Source organism: Mytilus galloprovincialis, chromosome 4, assembly GCF_965363235.1.
Source record: "Mytilus galloprovincialis chromosome 4, xbMytGall1.hap1.1, whole genome shotgun sequence".
Classification (NCBI taxonomy): domain Eukaryota; kingdom Metazoa; phylum Mollusca; class Bivalvia; order Mytilida; family Mytilidae; genus Mytilus; species Mytilus galloprovincialis.
Window position 1 is genome coordinate 12,212,408 of NC_134841.1, and position 20,760 is coordinate 12,233,167.

At 31.2% G+C, this 20,760-nt stretch overlaps 1 protein-coding gene across 1 annotated transcript in view; it reads left to right on the forward strand.

The window, feature by feature from the left end:
* LOC143071374 (BDNF/NT-3 growth factors receptor-like) overlaps positions 1–20,760 on the forward strand; it is a 70,711-nt gene that overhangs the window by 45,096 nt on the left and 4,855 nt on the right. The window contains exons 4-12 of the mRNA XM_076245625.1: positions 2,520–2,588; positions 7,369–7,535; positions 9,476–9,754; positions 10,400–10,696; positions 11,228–11,340; positions 15,611–15,881; positions 16,296–16,602; positions 17,938–18,175; positions 19,409–19,567. Of these exons, the coding sequence (XP_076101740.1) occupies positions 2,520–2,588; positions 7,369–7,535; positions 9,476–9,754; positions 10,400–10,696; positions 11,228–11,340; positions 15,611–15,881; positions 16,296–16,602; positions 17,938–18,175; positions 19,409–19,567 (1,900 nt within the window). The remainder of the gene's footprint in view (positions 1–2,519; positions 2,589–7,368; positions 7,536–9,475; positions 9,755–10,399; positions 10,697–11,227; positions 11,341–15,610; positions 15,882–16,295; positions 16,603–17,937; positions 18,176–19,408; positions 19,568–20,760) is intronic.

Consider the following 20,760-nt stretch of genomic DNA (forward strand, 5'->3'; position numbering starts at 1 on the left):
ACTTTGCACTTCATCTACACATTAACGAGCTTATTTTCAACTATCGTCATCATTTATCAAAAAACTATTTTTGTCAATTGCATTTTACGTGGTAATTTACTGGTTAAATAAATACTCATAAGCCTGTTATCTTTGATGAGATTTTTCATACCACACTTTTCCTTATTGCTACGCTTCTCATTTCTTCTCATTAGCGGTAAATATATTTCACCGACTACTATGAATATATTTTTGCATTTAATCGTTCCTTTTACATTAGTTTTCTCTCTACGTAAATTTAAACGAAATAAGAAAATAGTTATATGAATTTCCTGAATATCTTTTTGACAACAATAAAGGCTAGTTCTAGGTTCTTGTAGATAACTCAATAATGCATCCGAGTCAGCTTCATCAATCATTTTAACCAATGGGAACTAAAACAAAATGGTCTAAAGCTGAGGGTATACTGATAAAAATGATTAGAACCAGCGTACCAGTGATAGTAAAGACTTAATATGACATTTAACGTGTGTCTAACTCATTAAATTACACGAAAGGATTTCACCAAAAAAACATGTTTAGATACAAATCGGTAAGAATTAGAATGCATTATAAACCAAGTTGTTCCTGTCATTGAGTATATATGAACAAAAAGCGAAAACATATTGTATAGGAAAATTTTATGATGAGACTGTCGTACAAGTGAGAAGTTAAGCACTATTAAACTAGGTTCAATACACCATTTTCTAAATTTTAAAATGTCTGTACCAAGTCAAGAATATGACAGTTGTTGTCCATTCGTTTGATGTGTTTTGTCATTTGAATTTGCCATGTGATTAGGGACTTTCCGATTGAATTTTCCTCGGAGTTCAGTATCTTTGTGATTCAATTTTTTAATTTAGTCAGGTTTGTTGTGTTTCGACGTTAATATATGACAATTATTTCCCTGACCATCTTAATTAGATATAGTAATGATACAGTAATTATTTTAATTGTTTGTGAAGTAACATGTTAAGATGGACTTCATTTCCAATAAATACATAAATCATTGACATTGCAAACAGTTCTAAGATTAAGACCTGGTGAAGTATGCTGTGTCATTGACAAATCTTATAATGAAAGTTGAATAAAAGGTTGTCTATTGCACAGGTGATGATGTGTTCTGCACAGCTTGGTTAAATAACTATGTACTAAGCTAAAGAAGAATTTTCACTATACTTTAACATATGATTCACTAGTTATCGGATACAAAATGAAGAACGTCATCTACCATGTTATAAAGTAATTCTGTCAAGTAAGATGCCATTCTCATGTAAATTGTAGGAGATTTTGAATTGACAATTACTGATAAATGTAGAAAATAGTGAAGCCTAATTTTTTCTATAGGAAACCATTAACAATCAATTTCATCAATATACATTAAGATTAATTTCATTTTACATGTAGTAACAAATCGTAAGTGGCTATTTTTAAATGTGATACAAACAATGCCTTTCCGACCTTAAGTTGCACTTTTGTTTTTGTTTGTCAAAACATAATATAAACTAAAATAATTGTATCTTGCTGTTAATGACAAAGGCGAATGGGTTGTGTCATATCGGTGCTATAATGTAATCGTTGATGATTTTCCGTCTGGTTCTGACAACAGTGCAGCATTAATCTGTTTGGATTTGTGATTTCCACGAATAGAATAGAATAAAACGTTTTTGTACTGACACCTTTTTTATGGGTTTAATCCACCATTTTCTACATAACAAAATGCCTGTACCAAGTCAGGAAAATGGCAGAAGTTCAATTCTTATGATGTGTTTCAGCTGTTAGTTTTGTCATATGATAAGGGTCTTTCCATTTGAATTTTCCTCGGAGTTCAGTTTTTTGTGTTTTTATTTTTCTTTTCTGTTTAAAGTCATTTAAACTAATATACACACTTTTTTTGGCAACATCTATTTCTGATTTACTATAGTTCTTTTTAAATTAAAATGGAATACCCCGAATGTAATGAGAGTTTACTGCATATATATGTTAAACTGTACAAATTTATTCAAAAATAGTCACAAACGATTTTAAATTGCCTTCCATAAATCAATATTAATTAATTAAAATCACTTCATTTTGCTACTTTTAGATTAAATTGGAATCTTGTTTCCTAAACCATGACGTATTTGACAGATTTCCATGAATTAGTTAAATATTGAAATGGTTCCTATTCTTAAATTGCGCAAATTCAACAAAGCTTAAAATAACAAGTGTCGTGTATGTGAAAGGTACTCTAACTGAACAATTGCAAATGTACTTAAATAACTTACGTACTCGAAAATTGAATAACAGACTTTAAAGAGCTTTTCAGATCAAAATGACGATATCAGGTTACGATTGGTTTTACTAGTAGGTACATTTTGCCTAATATAAAACATGAAAACAAGCCAATAGTGTTTTAATGTGTACAAATGTATTGAACTCCGTTTTCAAAACAAATTTTAAAATGTTAGAAGGAGAGTCAGGGTTTGTTTCATATGTAATTTTGAGAATTACTCTTTCAGGACACTCAGAAGAAACCAAATCCGACTGTTGTCTTGGGAGGTCATTGATGGACTACAGCTTTTGCAATTGTGAGTATAGATGAATTTTTAGCACATTGGGCGCATATAAAAACAGAGCATAGTCTAGTTCATAAAAAAGTTACATAACGACGTATTTCCTTGAAATAATCAAGAAGTAAATTAAAGAAGGTTGATACGTGAACAAATAATCTGCCTGTGCACAAACTGCAAAAATATTGATTAATACAAACATTAATGGAAGAACATAAAAGAAATCCTACCGACTGGAACTTACTGTGACGTATTATTGCTTCATTACTGTAATGAAATATTGCTGTTTAAAAAGAAGAAAAGGACACAAAAAGCACAATTGAATATTTTTTAACAATATCTTTAAGTATGCTTGACAGAAATTCTATCCCTCACGATCAATCTATATTCTAGAACCACTGTTGCAAAAGTTATCCTCATTTTAACAAATTTTCTCGGAGTCAAATTTATTTCCTCAAAGACATTTAATTTCCAAAGGGAAAAGATGTTTAACCCGAGAAAATAACTTCAAGTAATGTATATAAAAAGTATCAATTGCCTAAATATTTCCTTTAAGGAAATCTGGAAAATTAAATTCCCCTTAAATTTGTCGAAGAACAAAAAACGTGTAGAAATTTGAAGCAATTAACAAAATTACAAACAAACATTCAAAAAATCAGAATGTGAATATATATGTTCAAACTCTTTTAGGTCATTTTTTAGTAGCAATAAACAAAAAAACTATGTTAATTGGACATGCTTTGATACTATATATGCCATGAATTTTTACTAGATAACATTTTTGTTCGCTTTGGGGATTCCGTATATCGTCAGATTATCGGAATTCCAATGGGGACTTATTGCGGACCTGTTTTTGTATTGTTATGAGTTACAATTTATGACAAAAATAAGCAAAGACCCATCGAAACAACATCTGATAAACAAATTTAATAATACTTTTAGATATTTGGATGATATTTTGGCTCTCAATAATGACGACTTCAGTATGTATATTAATGAAATTTATCCTGTTGAACTTACTTTAAATAAAGCTAATACTAACAATGACGACTGCCCTTTTCTCGATCTTGATATCTATATCACTAATGGAAAGCTGAATACTAAAATTTATGATAAAAGGGATGATTTTTCATTTCCTATCGTTAATTATCCGTATTTAGATGGTGACGTTCCCTTGTCACCATCTTACGGTGTTTATATATCTCAACTTGTACGATTCGCTCGTGTATGTAACAATGTTTTAGATTTTAACGAGAGAAATTTATGTATTACTGAAAAATTATTACACCAGGGTTTTCGATATCACAAACTAGTCAAAAAATTTACTAAATTTTATCATCGGTATAAAGACATCATTCGTAAATATAGCTCAACATGCAGACTTCTAATACGTTCAGGTATTTCACATCCAATTTTTTATGGAAATATTCTTTATAAAGCACAAAGGTGTCAGTATTCACCTCAGAAACTTACAAAACCTTTGAATAGACTTATTAAGAAGGGATATAATTACGATACTGTTGTCAAGTCATTAAAGATTGCATATTTTGGCGTTAATATTGAGTCACTGATAAGGTCTTTGCATCGGAACTAAACACATTTATTCTAAAAACAGTTGTTGGCATGACACGGGTTATGTTCTTCACATATATGTTATGATGGTATGATACTAAACCCCTAACGGGAAGGATTGTGCCTGATGTTCATATGATGAAATCATAATCTTTCAGTCAGTTTAATTGAAGTCTGGAGCTGGCATGTCAGTTAACTGCTAGTAGTCTGTTGTTATTTATGTATTATTGTCATTTTGTTTATTTTCTTTGGTTACATCTTCTGACATCAGACTCGGACTTCTCTTAAACTGAATTTTAATGTGCGTATTGTTATGCGTTTACTTTTCTACATTGGTTAGAGGTATAGGGGGAGGGTTGAGATCTCACAAACATGTTTAACCCCGCCGCATTTTTGCGCCTGTCCCAAGTCAGGAGCCTCTGGCCTTTGTTAGTCTTGTATTATTTTAATTTTAGTTTCTTGTGTACAATTTGGAAATTAGTATGGCGTTCATTATCACTGGACTAGTATATATTTGTTTAGGGGCCAGCTGAAGGACGCCTCCGGGTGCGGGAATTTCTCGCTACATTGAAGACCTGTTGGTGACCCTCTGCTGTTGTTTTTTATTTGGTCGGGTTGTTGTCTCTTTGACACATTCCCCATTTCCATTCTCAATTTTATGCATGTTCGTGCTTTAATTTTCTTATCTACAAAAAAATAACTTTTGCAAATAGCCGAATAGCGAACTTAAAAATATAAGTGTCAGGTGTTCATTCACAAAACGACCACAACAGAATTATATCAAAACAAATGAAAAAAATCCTCATAGTGTTACGGTCATCATCAAGAATTGTTTGACATAACTTGTTTTTTCACAGTGTAAGATCATTTGGTGAGCAGTATACTCGTATAACATTTTACCGATTAGGTATTCTTTTCAATTTTGACTTATGACTAAGAATAAATATAGGGGCAAAATATACTAGAGGGAAATTCGGAAGATGCTTGAATAGCAGAAAAATCCTGCTCCGGTCATGCTCCTTTTAGAGTCATGTGATACTCTCATTTTTATGTCGTATTATTATCTATCTCTACATTATCGGTTTACAAAATTTGAACTTCAGAAAATTAATGTCGCCTTAATAAATTAAAACGTTTGTCGAATATGCCTTTCCAATTAAAACTGTTCCTTTCCTTCTTTTAAACGTTATGACAAAAACCTTTGAATGATTGAAAACTCACATTTGTGTAATGTGTATTCTTGTGCAATTACGTCTCACAATTTCCAACAAAAGTGTAACATAAAAACATCTATGGTATAATTCTTAATTTGATTGGTCAATGGATTCTCTGCTGGAATTTTATCCACGTTTTTGTCCGCTATTCATAAATATGTGTTTAAGTTGGTCCCGGTTTGCTTTTGATATGTGTTGTTTCTGTGTTATCATCTAGCTATATGTCATTGACTTTGGTGTAATAAGCTTGTTATGTAAAATCGGTTATATTAGTTTCAGTACAAACAGATTTGTATTAATTCATTAAGCTTTTTGGAATACCCATAACTCTATTTTGTTAGTAAATTTAATAATATATTACCGATCTTCAAATACTTTTTATCTTAATGCGTTAATTCTTTGACAAAATTGTCATTTTTCAATTCTAATCCGTAGTATTTTTCTTTAATTTGTCCCCAATCACGCAATTAAAAATATTTATTTCTTCTGTAAATAGTTATCAAAGGTACCAGGATTATAATTCAGTATGCTAGACGCGCGTTTCGTCTACATAAGACTCATCAGTGACGATCATATCAAAATATTTATAAAGCGAAACAAGTACAAAGTTGTAGAGTAACTTTCGAAGCGGTTTTTAAAAGCGTTTTCTAATTACTTCTTGTGACAACAGTGACCATTCTAGAAATAACCATATAATTAATCTTGAGTGTCAAAGTATATACGATTCTCAAGTTGCTTATAGCATATTTAATGTTTCAAAGGCAGCTTATATTTTGTTCCAAAGAAAACGATTATTATAATGTATAAAATATAATATTTCTTGATCAATGATGAGACATCCTTGGTTTTATTTTTTGACGTATTAAGCATTCACACATGCAAAATTACCAAACATACACGGACTTCTTTTAAAAATATTTTTATTTTGAGTATTGCTGTGTGTTTGTTTTTCTACATTGGCTGAAGGTATAGGGATGTTGTTGAGATATCAATAAACATGTTTCAGCCCTCTGTATTTTTGCCTCAGTTCCAATTCAGGAGCGTATGGCCTTTGCCAGTCTTCTATGATCAATTTCAGCTACTTAAACTATTTAGTCTACATTTGGTGATATTCATTTGCAGTGGATCTCTACTTATACATCTCGTTATTTTGTTATTGTGCTATCATGGTTTTTGTATTCTTGTTTTTCTAATGTGTTTATGCCTTTTTGTGTTTCTTTGTTACATGTGACGTAGCTCTAGATCTGTACATATACATCCCGTGACTGTGTAATTTTGCTCTTGTAAGTTCTTGTTATCTTTTCTTTCATTTCGACTTATGGTTTTAGTTATATACCTTTTTGTGTTACTTTGTTACATGTTTGTTTGTTTTTATAATGATTAAGAATATAACACAATGTTGACTGCTGTACCCCTATTTTTTGACATATTTACCTACTTACCAGGTTTAATTCCACATTTTCTACATTAGAAAATGCCTGTACCAAGTCAGCAATATGACAGTTGTTATCCTCTGTTTGATGAATTTAAGCTTTTGATTTTACCATTTGAGTATAGACTTTCCTCGGCGTTCGGTATTTTTGTGCTTTTACTCTTTGTATGTTTTGGAGATAAGCATGAGGTTCGTTTGGGATTCATTATCATTGAACTAGTACACATGTTTGTTTGGGAGCTAGTTGAAGCCCGCCTCCGACTGCGATATTTTCTCGCTGTGTTGATAACCTAGTTGGTGGCCTTCGGCTATTTACTGCCCTTCTGACCGGGGTTGTTGTCTCTTTGACACATCTCCATTTCAATTCTCTATCTTACAACTCTGTTTAAATGATCATCAAGTGCAGTTGATTTTGTATCGTTTATATAATCACTACCAATTGTCATCAGTAATCAAATAGCCAATATTTCTGTTCTTGCACGAAGTACACGAGAAAAAAAATTTGTGTCATTTCATACTTATTTTATGCTTCATCAATTTGAATTTTTTAATTCACGAAGAACCATTTCTCGTATTGCAGAAGCTTAGAGAAAAACCCTTTGCCTTGCAACTGTTCTAGTCTTTGGATAAAAATTCTACAAAACCACACATCCATCCTAGATAACAGTGGTCATCATCTAAGATGTATAAAAGAAGAAGGGAACAGACAGAGCTATCAGTTGGCAAAAGTCAAGATACCTCATTGTGGTTTGTATATGTAAATAAATCCATTAAATTTTGTCATAGCTGTCTGTTAAATGTTCATTGATTTTCAAGTGCCTTCGAGTGAAATCAACGCCATTACAGGTTGCATTTCTGTAAATATTGACAATGCAATTTCCCATAGGAACTCCTTTTACGGGTAAAACTGTACCACTTTTACTATGAAGTTGAAACAAAAATATTATCCTAGAATTGAAAGTTCATATGCACTACAATTTTTTTCAAAGTTCAAAATATAGGGCTGTGCGGCATATTTTCAACGTGTATATGCCCTGAACATCTCAGATTTAAACTAACACTAATTTTCTTAACTATCCCTACCTCGAACAAAGGGTTACCACAGTTTTCAGTATAAACAATATGTACATTTTATTTACTGGTAACATTCCTAAGTTATGTCTCTGTGAGATGGAGACCATAACTTAGAACCAGTATGTAAACAAAATTAATTTTCTATGCATATTCAAGATCTCCCCAAAAGAGGCGTGTTTTGAGAACAGTTGTATTTACAAATTGCAACCTATACTACGTTTTCTGCAGTTCCAGTAGATAAAATTAATTAAATCAAGATTATGTAAAACTCATGATGAAATATATTATTTTCTTTAACCTTCCTAGGCCTCCATTTGCCCCGATATAAAAATCAAAAGACCTCCAGAGTAATTATAATCGAGACTGAATGTCTGTTTCTTCATCTTCTTGGGTTCCTGCGCGTTGTTTCATAAGTACCACATGTGCAATGTTCAATTTTGGGACGATTTTTATTGCTGGATCTACAAATAGTTCATGATTTTATGCTTTAGGTTTAGGACCTCTTACTAGTATATAGTATCTGTATTCTGTGTATTATGTAATTTTCATTGTACAAAAAATACAAAATCAGCATTTTTTTAAATATCGTATAATGATTCATTTGCTCTCAAGTGCTGTTTTTGCTCACGAAGGCATCATCAGTAAAGGACACGCTCAAACATTGTGGACTGAAATAAAATTTATGACAACAATAATAGTTTTCCCTGATTTAGTATTGCTGATATTTTTAATTTTTTTTTACAATTTCTCTCTATATTTTTGCGTTTCTATTTACATAACACAAAAAAGGTAAACTATATCATCATTTTAGAGCAAAAAATCGTATAAAGAGTCTAATTAAACACAGATGATGAAAATAAGAAACCAAATAAAAACTATAGATTGTCAGGGAACGATCATTCAGTTCAAATTACGGACAGGAAGACTTTGGAATATTAGAAATAGTTGAGCATAAATGAAAATAAACAGACATGCAGCATTGTCTCTGAATTTAGAACATAATCAAATATTCGAATTACATCTAAGATTTGACCTTTTCTCATTGCTACCAATCAAACCATAATAAGTGTTCTCTTTTACAGGGTGATTTTGTTAATAAAAGGGATATAAATCATATATAATGTCATTTCAATAGATGGAATAAAAAAACAATGAGATAATTTCGTGAGGGCAAAACGGATACATTCTTTAAAAATGGAGATGTGTTGTGTGTGTGCATCCAAATTCCATCAATTTTTACACGGTTTTTTAAATAAATTCTATTCTCTTGTTATCATATACAAAATTAAGACAAACAACAATTATAATTTGCTCTTTTTCTTTTCTCATGGGGTTTACACTTAAATAGTGGTACAATGTATTACGATTTGTTGTAATTAATCTGCAATGACAACTCATTTACGAATATCAACTTATGGTTCGTGAAAAGCCTTATGCTACGAACAATATAAAAAGAAATGACGATTTTCCATTCGACGAAGCGTTCGTTTTATTAAGAAAATTATACTTTCTAAGTTTAAACCAAGTAATAGTGACACATTGTGGAATTTGTTTTACGCAATGTTTAAACATTATATTTGAAGAGATTGAAAGGGAATATTTCATTATTTTAGATTTACCAAGACTAAAAATTACGCCAAGTATTACAACAGTCAATGAAACCGGGAGTACTGTGATTAAATGCACAGCAAAAAAGAATGTTGAACCAGAATCGGAGGTTAGCTGGGAAACGAACAACTTAAAGTCAAACTTCACCCTGGTTCAAGGAAATGACAAAACAAAGATAGAATTGCACATTCACAATGCTAGTGCTGATGATAATGGATGGCTGAAATGTGTTGCTTGGAGTTTGGCGGGAAAGAAATATGAAACGAGTAGATTCAATGTGTCTTGTAAGTCTTCATATTTATATCCAATGCACATTTTCAATCCGATTCCACATTAAAGCAATACTGTGCTTCTTTATGTGAATTTTCTTTAATTCCAGAAAACTGACAAAGTAACACTAATTTAGTTTATTCATCTAAATATATTTCCTTTTCTTTTTAGAAATCACAAAGCGTTCGATGAACTCGACTTATATATCCATTTGAAGGGAGAAATATTGTTAATTTTAAAGAGGAAAACATACCATTTTATAAATATACAATCTTGAATAGCTTGGGTTTTGTTAAACAGGCACCCTGCAAACTGCAAAACCATAATGCTTTAAGTGTTTATTCTAATATTGTTGATTTTCTATGTTTGGTTGAAAATGGATCAGGTTGTCTACAATAACACTGATGTAGAATATTTCATTTATTGTTTGTTTTTTCTGTGTGGTTAACAAAAAAGGGCGCTTCCTTTCTTTAATTTTACAGAACTAAATATCCAAAAACAAGCTTCATTAAATCATAAACTTTATAGAAGAATATATCTTGCATAATTTGACACAAGGACTTGTTTTAGAGCTTATTGTATTCATGCTTATATTTTGGTTCATATTTTGTGTATAATAAACTGATATCCAAAGTGATTTATATCACATAATTTTGCAGATGCTCCTAAGATTCTCAGATTATCTCCGCCCGTAAGGAAATTCGATTGGTGCATAGGATATGAAGTACTTGGCAACCCTTTACCTTATTTAGAATGGTACAGGAACGGTCAAAGATTTAATAACACCAAGTCTGCCTATCATTCTTCGTCGTCGGACGGAATAGATAACAAAACTGGATGTTTGACTTTTGAAATGACAAATGGCCTCCATAATGGATTGTATAAACTTGTAGCAACTAATAGTTATGGAAGTGCTAGTAAAACAGTGGAAGCAGATTTTATCAAATCTAGTTCTGGTGAGCAGTAGTTATCCATTTTTGTATGTAAAAACTTAATGATTATCAAATGGCAAATAATTAGAGACAATGCATTCAATTGCCGAAACTGGTTTTTTTTTTTGGGGGGGGGGGGGGGGGGGGGTTGTTGTTGTTTTTTTTTTTTTGGAGGGGTGCTGGGTTTTCAACGTTTCTAAATTTATTTAGTTTTCCTTGATACAAATTTCAACCTCTTATTATGGTAAAATGTGCATAATATTATCATATACAAACCTTGTACAATACATGATTATCCGGTTATATCTGACTTTGCAACCATAATAATATAAGACTTCTTGCAAGCTTATATATCATTTCAGTTTCGTTCTTTTTTTTCTATCATGTCTTGAAAACACTTTCAGTAATCTTCAATTATTTCCTTCTCTAACCGTTTATTTTGGAATGCTTTGTTTACCGTTCTAGTTTAATATATTAGCTAATTTTATCAATAATCTTGTCATTTACTAAATACAGATACGAAATAATAGGTAATCTATATATTTGATTTGAAAGGCGATAGACCGCCAGATACCAGACCTCTAGATCAACAAAACCAACTGAATACTGGAAGTCATGCTAGCGCAGAAAACTCAACTGCAAAAGAGAAAACTTCTGATAACATGGTGGTATGTTAATTTTTTGATTGATAAAACTAAATTTAACTATACCAAAGTAAGTCCACTAAACCATAGGCTCTGTAAAACAGTATCACACTGTCATAAGTAAGCCGATTTTCATCGGATAGGTCATTTTGATATAAACGCCTCTTAAAAGACGGAAAATTAAATCATAATGACTTTTTCAGTCTTTTACTAATTTTTCAGATTTATTAACTGTGGAAGAGATTCCGCAATCATCTAAGATTTCTTCAGTCTGTGTTAAACATATTCAGGAGCTGTTACTTGTTCACATTTACATCATACTGAATCGTGATTGTAAGCGAACTGCCTGACTTCTATCGAATTTATCACAGTGGATAGCAGTTTACTGTTCGAAAGACATTTTCAGAATAAAATACATGTACTAGTGTATATACATGTTTAGTGTTCATATTATTAAGGACAATGAAAAAGTAGTAACAGACAACATATGTTTTTCAGAAAAGTCCCATCATAACACTGAATACCTAATCTTCACCTCAAATGTAATAAGAGCGTTTATATAGCCGGGTCGACAAGAGTGTTTAACTAAAAATATAAGTAATGTTTTATCATTCTTTCTACTGTAGTATATGTAATTCAGGATATTGTGATGAGGTCAACTCAACCAGCAGTTTCAACCAGATATGGATTCTTGAAAATCCAGGAAATCTATCCATAAATCTTTAGTTACAATCTTTACACAGTTAAAGTAAATAAGTTTGATAAAAATATCGAGCACCAAGGTACATACATAAAGGAAATGCAATGAAACTGACAAAATCGAACGTCTGATTAGATTCTGGTATTTTCTGATGAAAATTGTGTGTTAAATCTGGTTGTATAGGTAGAATTATTGAGGAACATTATCAATATATTGAAACGTAATACCAAAACCTTTAATTTGTTTACGTTTTGTACTACTTTTCACATTGTCAATTGAACGTTCGACTGCATTGTCTCTTTAAACGAATCATTTCTCTTCAAAAATGAAAATATATAAATTCAAATTTTTCTAATTGTGCACTACCGTTAACCGACTTGATTTGTAAGCAAATTAGAGAAGAACTGAAAAATAAAATCGCTGATTAGTCTTTGTAGAGGAAACCCTCGTCTGGTGTATAAAATATTGATATTGGTATTTATGATGAGGTTTTTATTTAAATTATTTGTACCGTAAATTTTAATGTATGATACATTATCGTTTACTGTTTTATATTTTTATTTTATCATATCTTAGAGGGTTTTTATTCATTAAGATGTGTTGTTGTTTTTATACTGTCTTCAGTTTTTTGTTCATTTCTGTTAATTAATTTTGAATTGTCATTCTAATCTTATTTTAAAGAAATTGCCGTGTAGCTCTTATGTTTGAAACTCGTGCTGTTAGCTCATTTTCCACTAACATTTGCTTAAAAAGTGTTGTAAGATTAAACAGGTTTTTTTCAATCATATTCTGTTTATATTCCGTACAGAAAAACAAAATTTTTCAGGATATTCGATAGTACATAATTTGATTTCCAGTTATGTTTGTGATAAGATAAACTGTAACAAAGGGACAATAGTAAAATACACTACTGGGCACGCTACGTATAAAACAAGTTGTTTAACTCAATCTGATGATCAAAGAGGCAACGAAATTGGGTTATGTATTCACAATACAATTAAATAAAGTCAACAGTAGTATACCGCTCTTCAAAAATCATAAATCGATTGAGGAAAACACATCAACTTTAAGAGGAAAACAACGGAGTAACAGAAACACCGAAGTGCAACAAAAACAAACGTCAATATACTTTTTAGATAAAGCAATGTGGTATGATTTTTATTGAGACTTCTTACCATCAGAGATTCAATGACAAAGATGTAGATATCAATGGGTCAACTTACGGTCTTCATCCTACGTTCAATCTATACCGTACAATAAGTATAAACTACAAAAGTATCGTCACGATGTACAACTGTAGTCAAATACACATAGTTATAGTATTATTATCAATTACAAATATCAATGTTTTATAAAAAAAAAAAAAGACCTATTGCATGTTTCGTAATTAAATTAACTGGCCCATAAACAACATCAAAGTAAGCCTTCAGATGTGATAATCCAGCTGTAATAATGTTACTTAAGCTAAGGCATGAGTATAAACAGAACATTTTCAATTTTATTAAGATATTGAAACGGCTTTAAATAATTTGTGTTAACGATATGCATGCCTTCATAATTTGCCATTTTCACTAATATTAATGAATTGGAATCAAAATCCAAAGACATTTGAAAAAAGGCACATTAAGAGAGGTCAAATAAGGAAAGTTAATCAAAAGGAACGAACATTGTTACGTTTGTTTGGATACATGTATCAGTGTAGACATCACTTCGGTCAAATGTCTTTGGTGTTTTTAGAAAAAGAAAGATTATTATTGCCTATAACATGTAATTATCTAAGAGCAATAAGTTCTGCTAAACAATATGTCATAATGACCTAAATGTGTTAAAGGCTTCTGAATCATGTTTATAATATAACGATTTACTACACGTTTTACAATTAAAGTATTCAGACAAAGCTTTTTCAGCATTTCCGTGTATTGCATTTTGACGATCAAATGATTATCTTGTCTCATTTCAGCAAAGTAATTTTGATTAAATAACCAATACCATTTCGAAATCAACAAGGAAACTGTGATTATTCTAGTGCTTTTTGTTTTGAGAGATTTTGAAAGATTTAAGTGACATTTCAGTGCATCAAATAATTCACACTTAATAATTTTGTACAATTAGATGAATGTTTTTATTATTTCTATGACATTTAAAAACTGTGTTTAAATTATATAGCCCATTGTGCGATCTAAAAATTATCATCTACCACTGTACGAATCATTTGCATATCTGATATGTTCTGTTTCCATAAAAAGATATGGTTCGAATAGTTAAATCACGATATCAATTTGAATCTTTAATAAGGTTTACATTTGCGTGCATGTATGACACGTAAGGCCGTAAAACGTGTGCTAAAATAGATTTGATTACTTGATGTACAATAAATTCACCCTTGAAATCATCAATAATATTATCCTAAAAAGTCATCCAAATAACTGCAGATTTATTCATCTCTGCAACCTGCAACATTTAAAGTTTTTTTAATATGTATTGTTTTGCAAATCTCTATTGATTATCATACAAAAACTATTCAAAAAAGAGGGACGAAAGATACCAGAGGGACAGTCAAACTCATAAATCTAAAACAAACTGACAACTCCATGGCTAAAAATGAAAAAGACTGGAAACAACAGCACACACGACACAACATAGAAAACTAAAGAATAAACAACACGAACCCCACCAAAAAACTAGGGGTGATCTCAGGTGCTCCGGAAGGGTAAGCAGATCCTGCTCCACATGCGGCACCCGTCGTGTTGCTTATGTGATAACAAATCCGGTAAATAGTCTAATTCGGTAGGTCACATTCATGAAAGGGAAGGGGATTGTAGTTACGACGTAAGGAACATATCCGATATCATTTGTGAAACGGTTATTCCATAACGGTCAACCAACTCGTGATGGCGTCAGTAGAATTTACGAAGGGATGATTTCAACTTCACCATTTGGAAATCTTGGTTTAATAGCTTCCTTGTGAGCAGCAACCCTCTATCAAGAAAATCATGATAGGAAATGCAAGCACGGGAATATCGTATCAATTGGGAGATATATACCAAGTGATGTAATCGATTACAATGAAAATAGTGTTACGATTATTGCTAACTATTTTGTTAATGTGAAGTAGAATTTTTATTAATTTACAAATCTTAAGCTTATAGTGTTTTACAACGGCAAATATTATAACAGAATACACACTGATAATTTCCTTACCGTGGCGACGTCAGTTCTCATGTTATAGACCAAATTTAGATTTCAACCTGTTTTGTTCATTGTGCATTTGCTTTTTGGTAATTATCATATTTATTTTTTTACTTTGAAATAATGTTCAATTTGACAAACTTGTAATATCCCAAATTAGAAGTTTGTGAACCACGGTTTATACTTTCAAGCGTTTTTTGTCAGGTTTGCTTCAAGAATATTTGAATGGCATTTGTCTTGTATCGATTTACAGATTTTCATTCAGCTGTTTACGGCTGTCTATTTCATGTTGTTTCCAAATTAGTTTAATATATTTCACGACAAAAACAAGTCATCAATTGTCTGAGGAGTGTGATCTAAATTACAGTAATTGTAGTAAAATGAATTTCTTGTAACATATTACAGATTTACATTGCTACCGGAAGTGCCTTGTTTGTTGTGATTCTGGCAATGACAGTTGTTGTTTTTATGGTACGTCGATACAGACAAAAAAATAACAGACCACAAAATGTAACTCCTTTTACATCGACATCCTCACACCGCCCATTACTAAGTCCCACATCCAGACCTAACGAGAAGAATGGACCTATGAACCGAGAATTGATGCCCTTAAAACGAGTACAGATTGCAGAAAATCCACAATATCATAAGCAATGTCGACCAAAATGTAATTCATGTAAGTTAAGCACTCATTGTTTACTGGAATTTTCTTCTATGTCATTCGTATTATTATTAAAGATATGTAATAAACATCAGATATATAGAAATACAACTGCCTTTAAATTAGAAGACAACAAGTATGTACATGTGGAGTATAGAGATTTAGGAATAATAGAATATAATCGATTCTCCAATTTCATCAGCCGTGTATAAATATAACTGGGGGACTTTTTTTCGCGTCGATGTCATGATTGCAGAATTAAATGATTCATAAAAACATTTGAGGATATAAAATAAGTAATTGATTAATTGGTTGATTAAGTGATTATTGGTTGTTAAAACTTCTAGACTTTAGTTAAATAAACAAATGCATTGAATTGATGTTTAAATGAATAATTTAATATTCTTTCCCTGTATTATACTTTTGTAGCAATTATCAATATAAAAGTATCGGACATCACCTTTTTACGAGAACTTGGTGAGGGTGCGTTTGGTAGAGTTTTTCTTGGTTCCTGCAATAATATACCATGTGATACAGATGTAACCATGGTGGCTATTAAAACATTAAAAGACGCTCATGCGGAGAATGCTAAAAGTAATTTTGATCGGGAAGCAGAACTTCTCACAAATCTGCAGCATGAAAACATAGTTACATTTTATGGTATATGCGTGGAAGGAGAAACATATATGATGATATTTGAATATATGGAAAATGGTGATCTGAACAATTATCTGAGGTAAAATAATAAGAAATTTTTTTTATCATTATTATTGAATGAATATTGATTTTACGGCTGCATGCTGTATATTCAAACATAATTGCGAGGTAATAATGTAAAAAACTGTGACTGGGTGAGTATCTCGATAATTAAGTACTCGTACTCTGATAACTGAAACATAGATATATTTGCAGATTTTTTTCTATAGCGACGTTTTTATCCTCGCAGTTGTGTCAATTCTAGAAAAATCGTAACAAACAAATGATCGATATAAATTCTGAATCTACAGTAATAAATTCTCTTCATTTACAAGTTTAAATATCTACATCGGTCGGCAAGTCCCTTTTCATATTTGTAAAATTGAACTAATTAGAACTACCTAAATTGGATTATATACCAAATCGCGCGCAATAAGTGGTAAAATTGTTCCAGTAATTTAACAATAATTGTCGTTTATTTTCAGAAATAATCTTAAACTTTCTGTTTTTCTGTGTGAAACCATCGGGCGTGCTCGCCTTTTTCCGGTATCATAAGAGCAAAATCAGAGAAAAGCTATAAAGCGTGACTTCTTGATAGAATTTTTACCTATGCAATATGTAGATAAGCAACCACACCTTGAGTATAAAACATAATACTATGTTCATTACGTGCAAAAAACGCTTCTTCATTTTTACTTTTCGGAAACACATGTCGCACGCGTACTTTATCTTGATATCATATATGCTGTGCTGAAAATAAATGTGTTTAACAGAATACTTGGCAAGGTATATTGCTACACAACATCTTTTATCAACTGAATGAAAGCATCGATTATCTCTGCGATCTAAAAAAAAAAACAGCATACATTCTTACATTTTTTTTAGTATTCGTGAGTTTGTTGATACATATCTGTATTTGAAATCTCGAAAAAAAAAATTAAGCATACCAGAGTATATATTCAACAATATTAGAACTCCATTTCCTAAAGTATTCTGAGAGAATTTCAGAATCAGTTTAAAATAGATATACGCACACTTTTTAAAACCAATATGTTCCACGTCCACGTTTAAACCTTATGTAAGTCTCCGGTTAGTTCCGCAGTTACTGAGAGCATTCCTTTAAAGAGGATTGTTTATACTTTTGAATGAGAAAAGCGGTTTGTATTGGAAGTTATTGCAGCTGATTTGATTTTTGTTTAATTCATATATAATTATCTTTATCCTCTCAATAAATGTATTTTACATAAACTGTTTACCAATCATCATCATGTTGTATTGTGGACAGCCTTATGTGATTGAACTTTTCTCCTCTCTTATTGTTCGCGCTAAATGTTCCCTTTGTTTATTACACCTAAAGGTTTTTCTTTTTTCTCAGGACGCATGGACCTGACGCAAAGTATCTGAGTAAAAATAGCTGCAATGTGGATACATTATCAGTGATACAACTTTATCATATAGCCAATCAAATTTCAATTGGAATGGTGTATTTAGCGTCACAACATTTTGTGCATAGAGACTTGGCCACTAGAAATTGTTTGGTTGGAAACAATTTGATTGTGAAAATAGGTGACTTTGGAATGTCACGAGATATATATAGTACAGACTATTACCGGGTAAATATGAGATCCTTTTGTGTATGTTTACTTTCCAGTTTTAAAAGAGCAAATACATCAATATTTCTGAAGTATTTTAGAAACAAAACCAACCTTTCATGACACCGTATTTCTACCCAAATATTCTTTTTTTAACAGTGTCATTGAAGGTTTTTTTTTAAATTGCTGTAGGTTAATTAATATTATTGTAACTCTTAACAAGCTTATTTTGAATTTATATATTCATAACACTACTGTAAACCAACTTATTTTTGCGACTTTCGCGAGTAGAAAATAAACACGAAAATAAATCGTCGCTAATATGTAAAACTGGGACCTTTCCTTGTCAAACTACATCATGTAAATAAGAAAAACGCGAAATTAAATAGCCGCGAAGTGGACTTGAAAGGGTAAAACGCGAAATAAAGTAATCGCGAAAATAAGTTAGTTAACAGTATACACAAACCTCTTATGGTTTAATCTTTTTCGTTATTGGTCGAACCACTGGCCTATTTGGTGAACTTGTTTACGTACCCTTTTATTAAAAAAAAGTACTCCAGGCCAACGATAGGATATGGTATGAATGTTAAGTTGTTCTGTTAGCATAATCCTTTGTATTCTATATAGTATCTATTAGGAAAAAGAGCTTACTCCCTTTTTATCATCATTAATTGTTAGCAAAACATGATTAAAAGATCTATATGTACAAACACGTACCCAGGTCAGTCTCACCGCTAAGGTCAACATGGAGAATGGTAAAAAAAATGTGTTTTCTGTGAATTGTTTGATAAATAAGTGTTTTTGCGATGCCTGTTAAATCCTCTTTGTGCTTTAGTTTCACTCTTTACTTTATGTTGAATATTTTCACATGAGCTTCTAATTCATTTCGAAGATCATGAAACAAATACCAGAAAATTTATATAATAAATTTTGATATTACATTTTTATGATCATCAAATAGCACAGGTGTCTAGAGAGGTTCAGCTAGCTATAAAACCTGGGTCAATCCACCACTTTCTATTTAAAAATGCCTGTATCAAGTATCAATGAATATAACAGTTGTTGTCCATTCGATTGATGTGTTTGAGCTCTTCATTTTGCCATACGTATCATCTTAATATCTAATCTGTCCAGGACATTTACTGCGTTAATGTAATTAATATTGGTACCTATACGATTATATATTTTTGATCTTGCAAAAAGATGTATAACTATTAACTTGGTATGTTGTATATATTCTGTAACTCTTTTTAGGTTGGGGGTTCAACTATGTTACCGGTAAGGTGGATGCCACCAGAGTCATTACTGTATAGAACATTTACAGTCGAATCGGATGTTTGGAGTTTTGGTGTTGTATTGTGGGAAATTTTTACATATGGACGCCAACCATGGTTTGAACTTTCTAATCATGAGGTTTGTTACATTTTTATTATTAAATAGTACGGATTTAAATTGTGAAAGAAATATGAACAATTGTCATTAATTTATGTTTTGATTAAGTCGTGATATCAGCATTCGTTGACATTTTGTCATTTGTGTTAGTAATGCCATCGCCGAGTAGCGAAGGGGCATTAAATGTCAACCTTGTCCGTCTCTAAATTCGTCCGATCGTTCGTACGTATGTCCGAAAATTAATTTCCGTTCTTGAATTTAAGTTTGCCTCAACCAAATTTTATAAAACTTATGTACATGGTTATTGGCATGAACACTCAAGTTCTAACTTGGATGGATTTGTACAGTTCTCTAGTTATTTCCCTTTATTACTTAATATATCCAAGTGGGGACATCATCTGTGTCTCATGGACACATTCCAAATTTTTTCTCTTGTGTTTTGTATATAAATAAGTTAGATAGCGACAACATATTGTTGTTGACTGATATTAGTATATTGAATTAAACTTTTTCTTTACTCGTAGCATTTTAAAGAAAACTTAGCGCTTGCATGTGACTCGGACAATTGATGAGTACTAGCTATGAAACTAGGTTTAATCCACTATTTTTGAAATAGGGAAATGCCTGAACCTATTCATGAATCGGACAGTTGTTTTCCATTCGTTTGATGGGTTTGAGCTTTTGATTTTGACATTTAGTAATGGACTTTCCGCTTTGAAATTTCCCTCGAGTTCTGTATTTCGTTATTCTATATTTTAATACTTAATGCTAAACCTATTTTTTATTATTTTTTTTTTATTATTATTTTTTCCCGTTATTTTCTTTAGTATCACTATTATGAACATGTGCTGCAAAACGATCAAAACAAATAACAAAATGATTGTTTATTTGATTTGTAAACTGCAATAAATAATGTAATATATATGCGCATCGTTTTCTGCGTTTACGTGATTTCTTTGAATTTCTTTCTTAGCTATAATCTTTTTGAAAATTTAATGAAACACAATATGTAATCTACATTAAAACAAATGCTTAGATTTTAAAAAAGAATACAAAAATAAAATATATTAAGATTCGAAACCATTCTGACAAAAGTAGGTACTAAACAAAAGCACATTAATTTTAATCATTGAATCCTTAAGTCTATTGGAAATTACTATTGTGTAATAAGTTTTCACACATGCCAATTCCTTACATTGATTTTCGTTCTTATT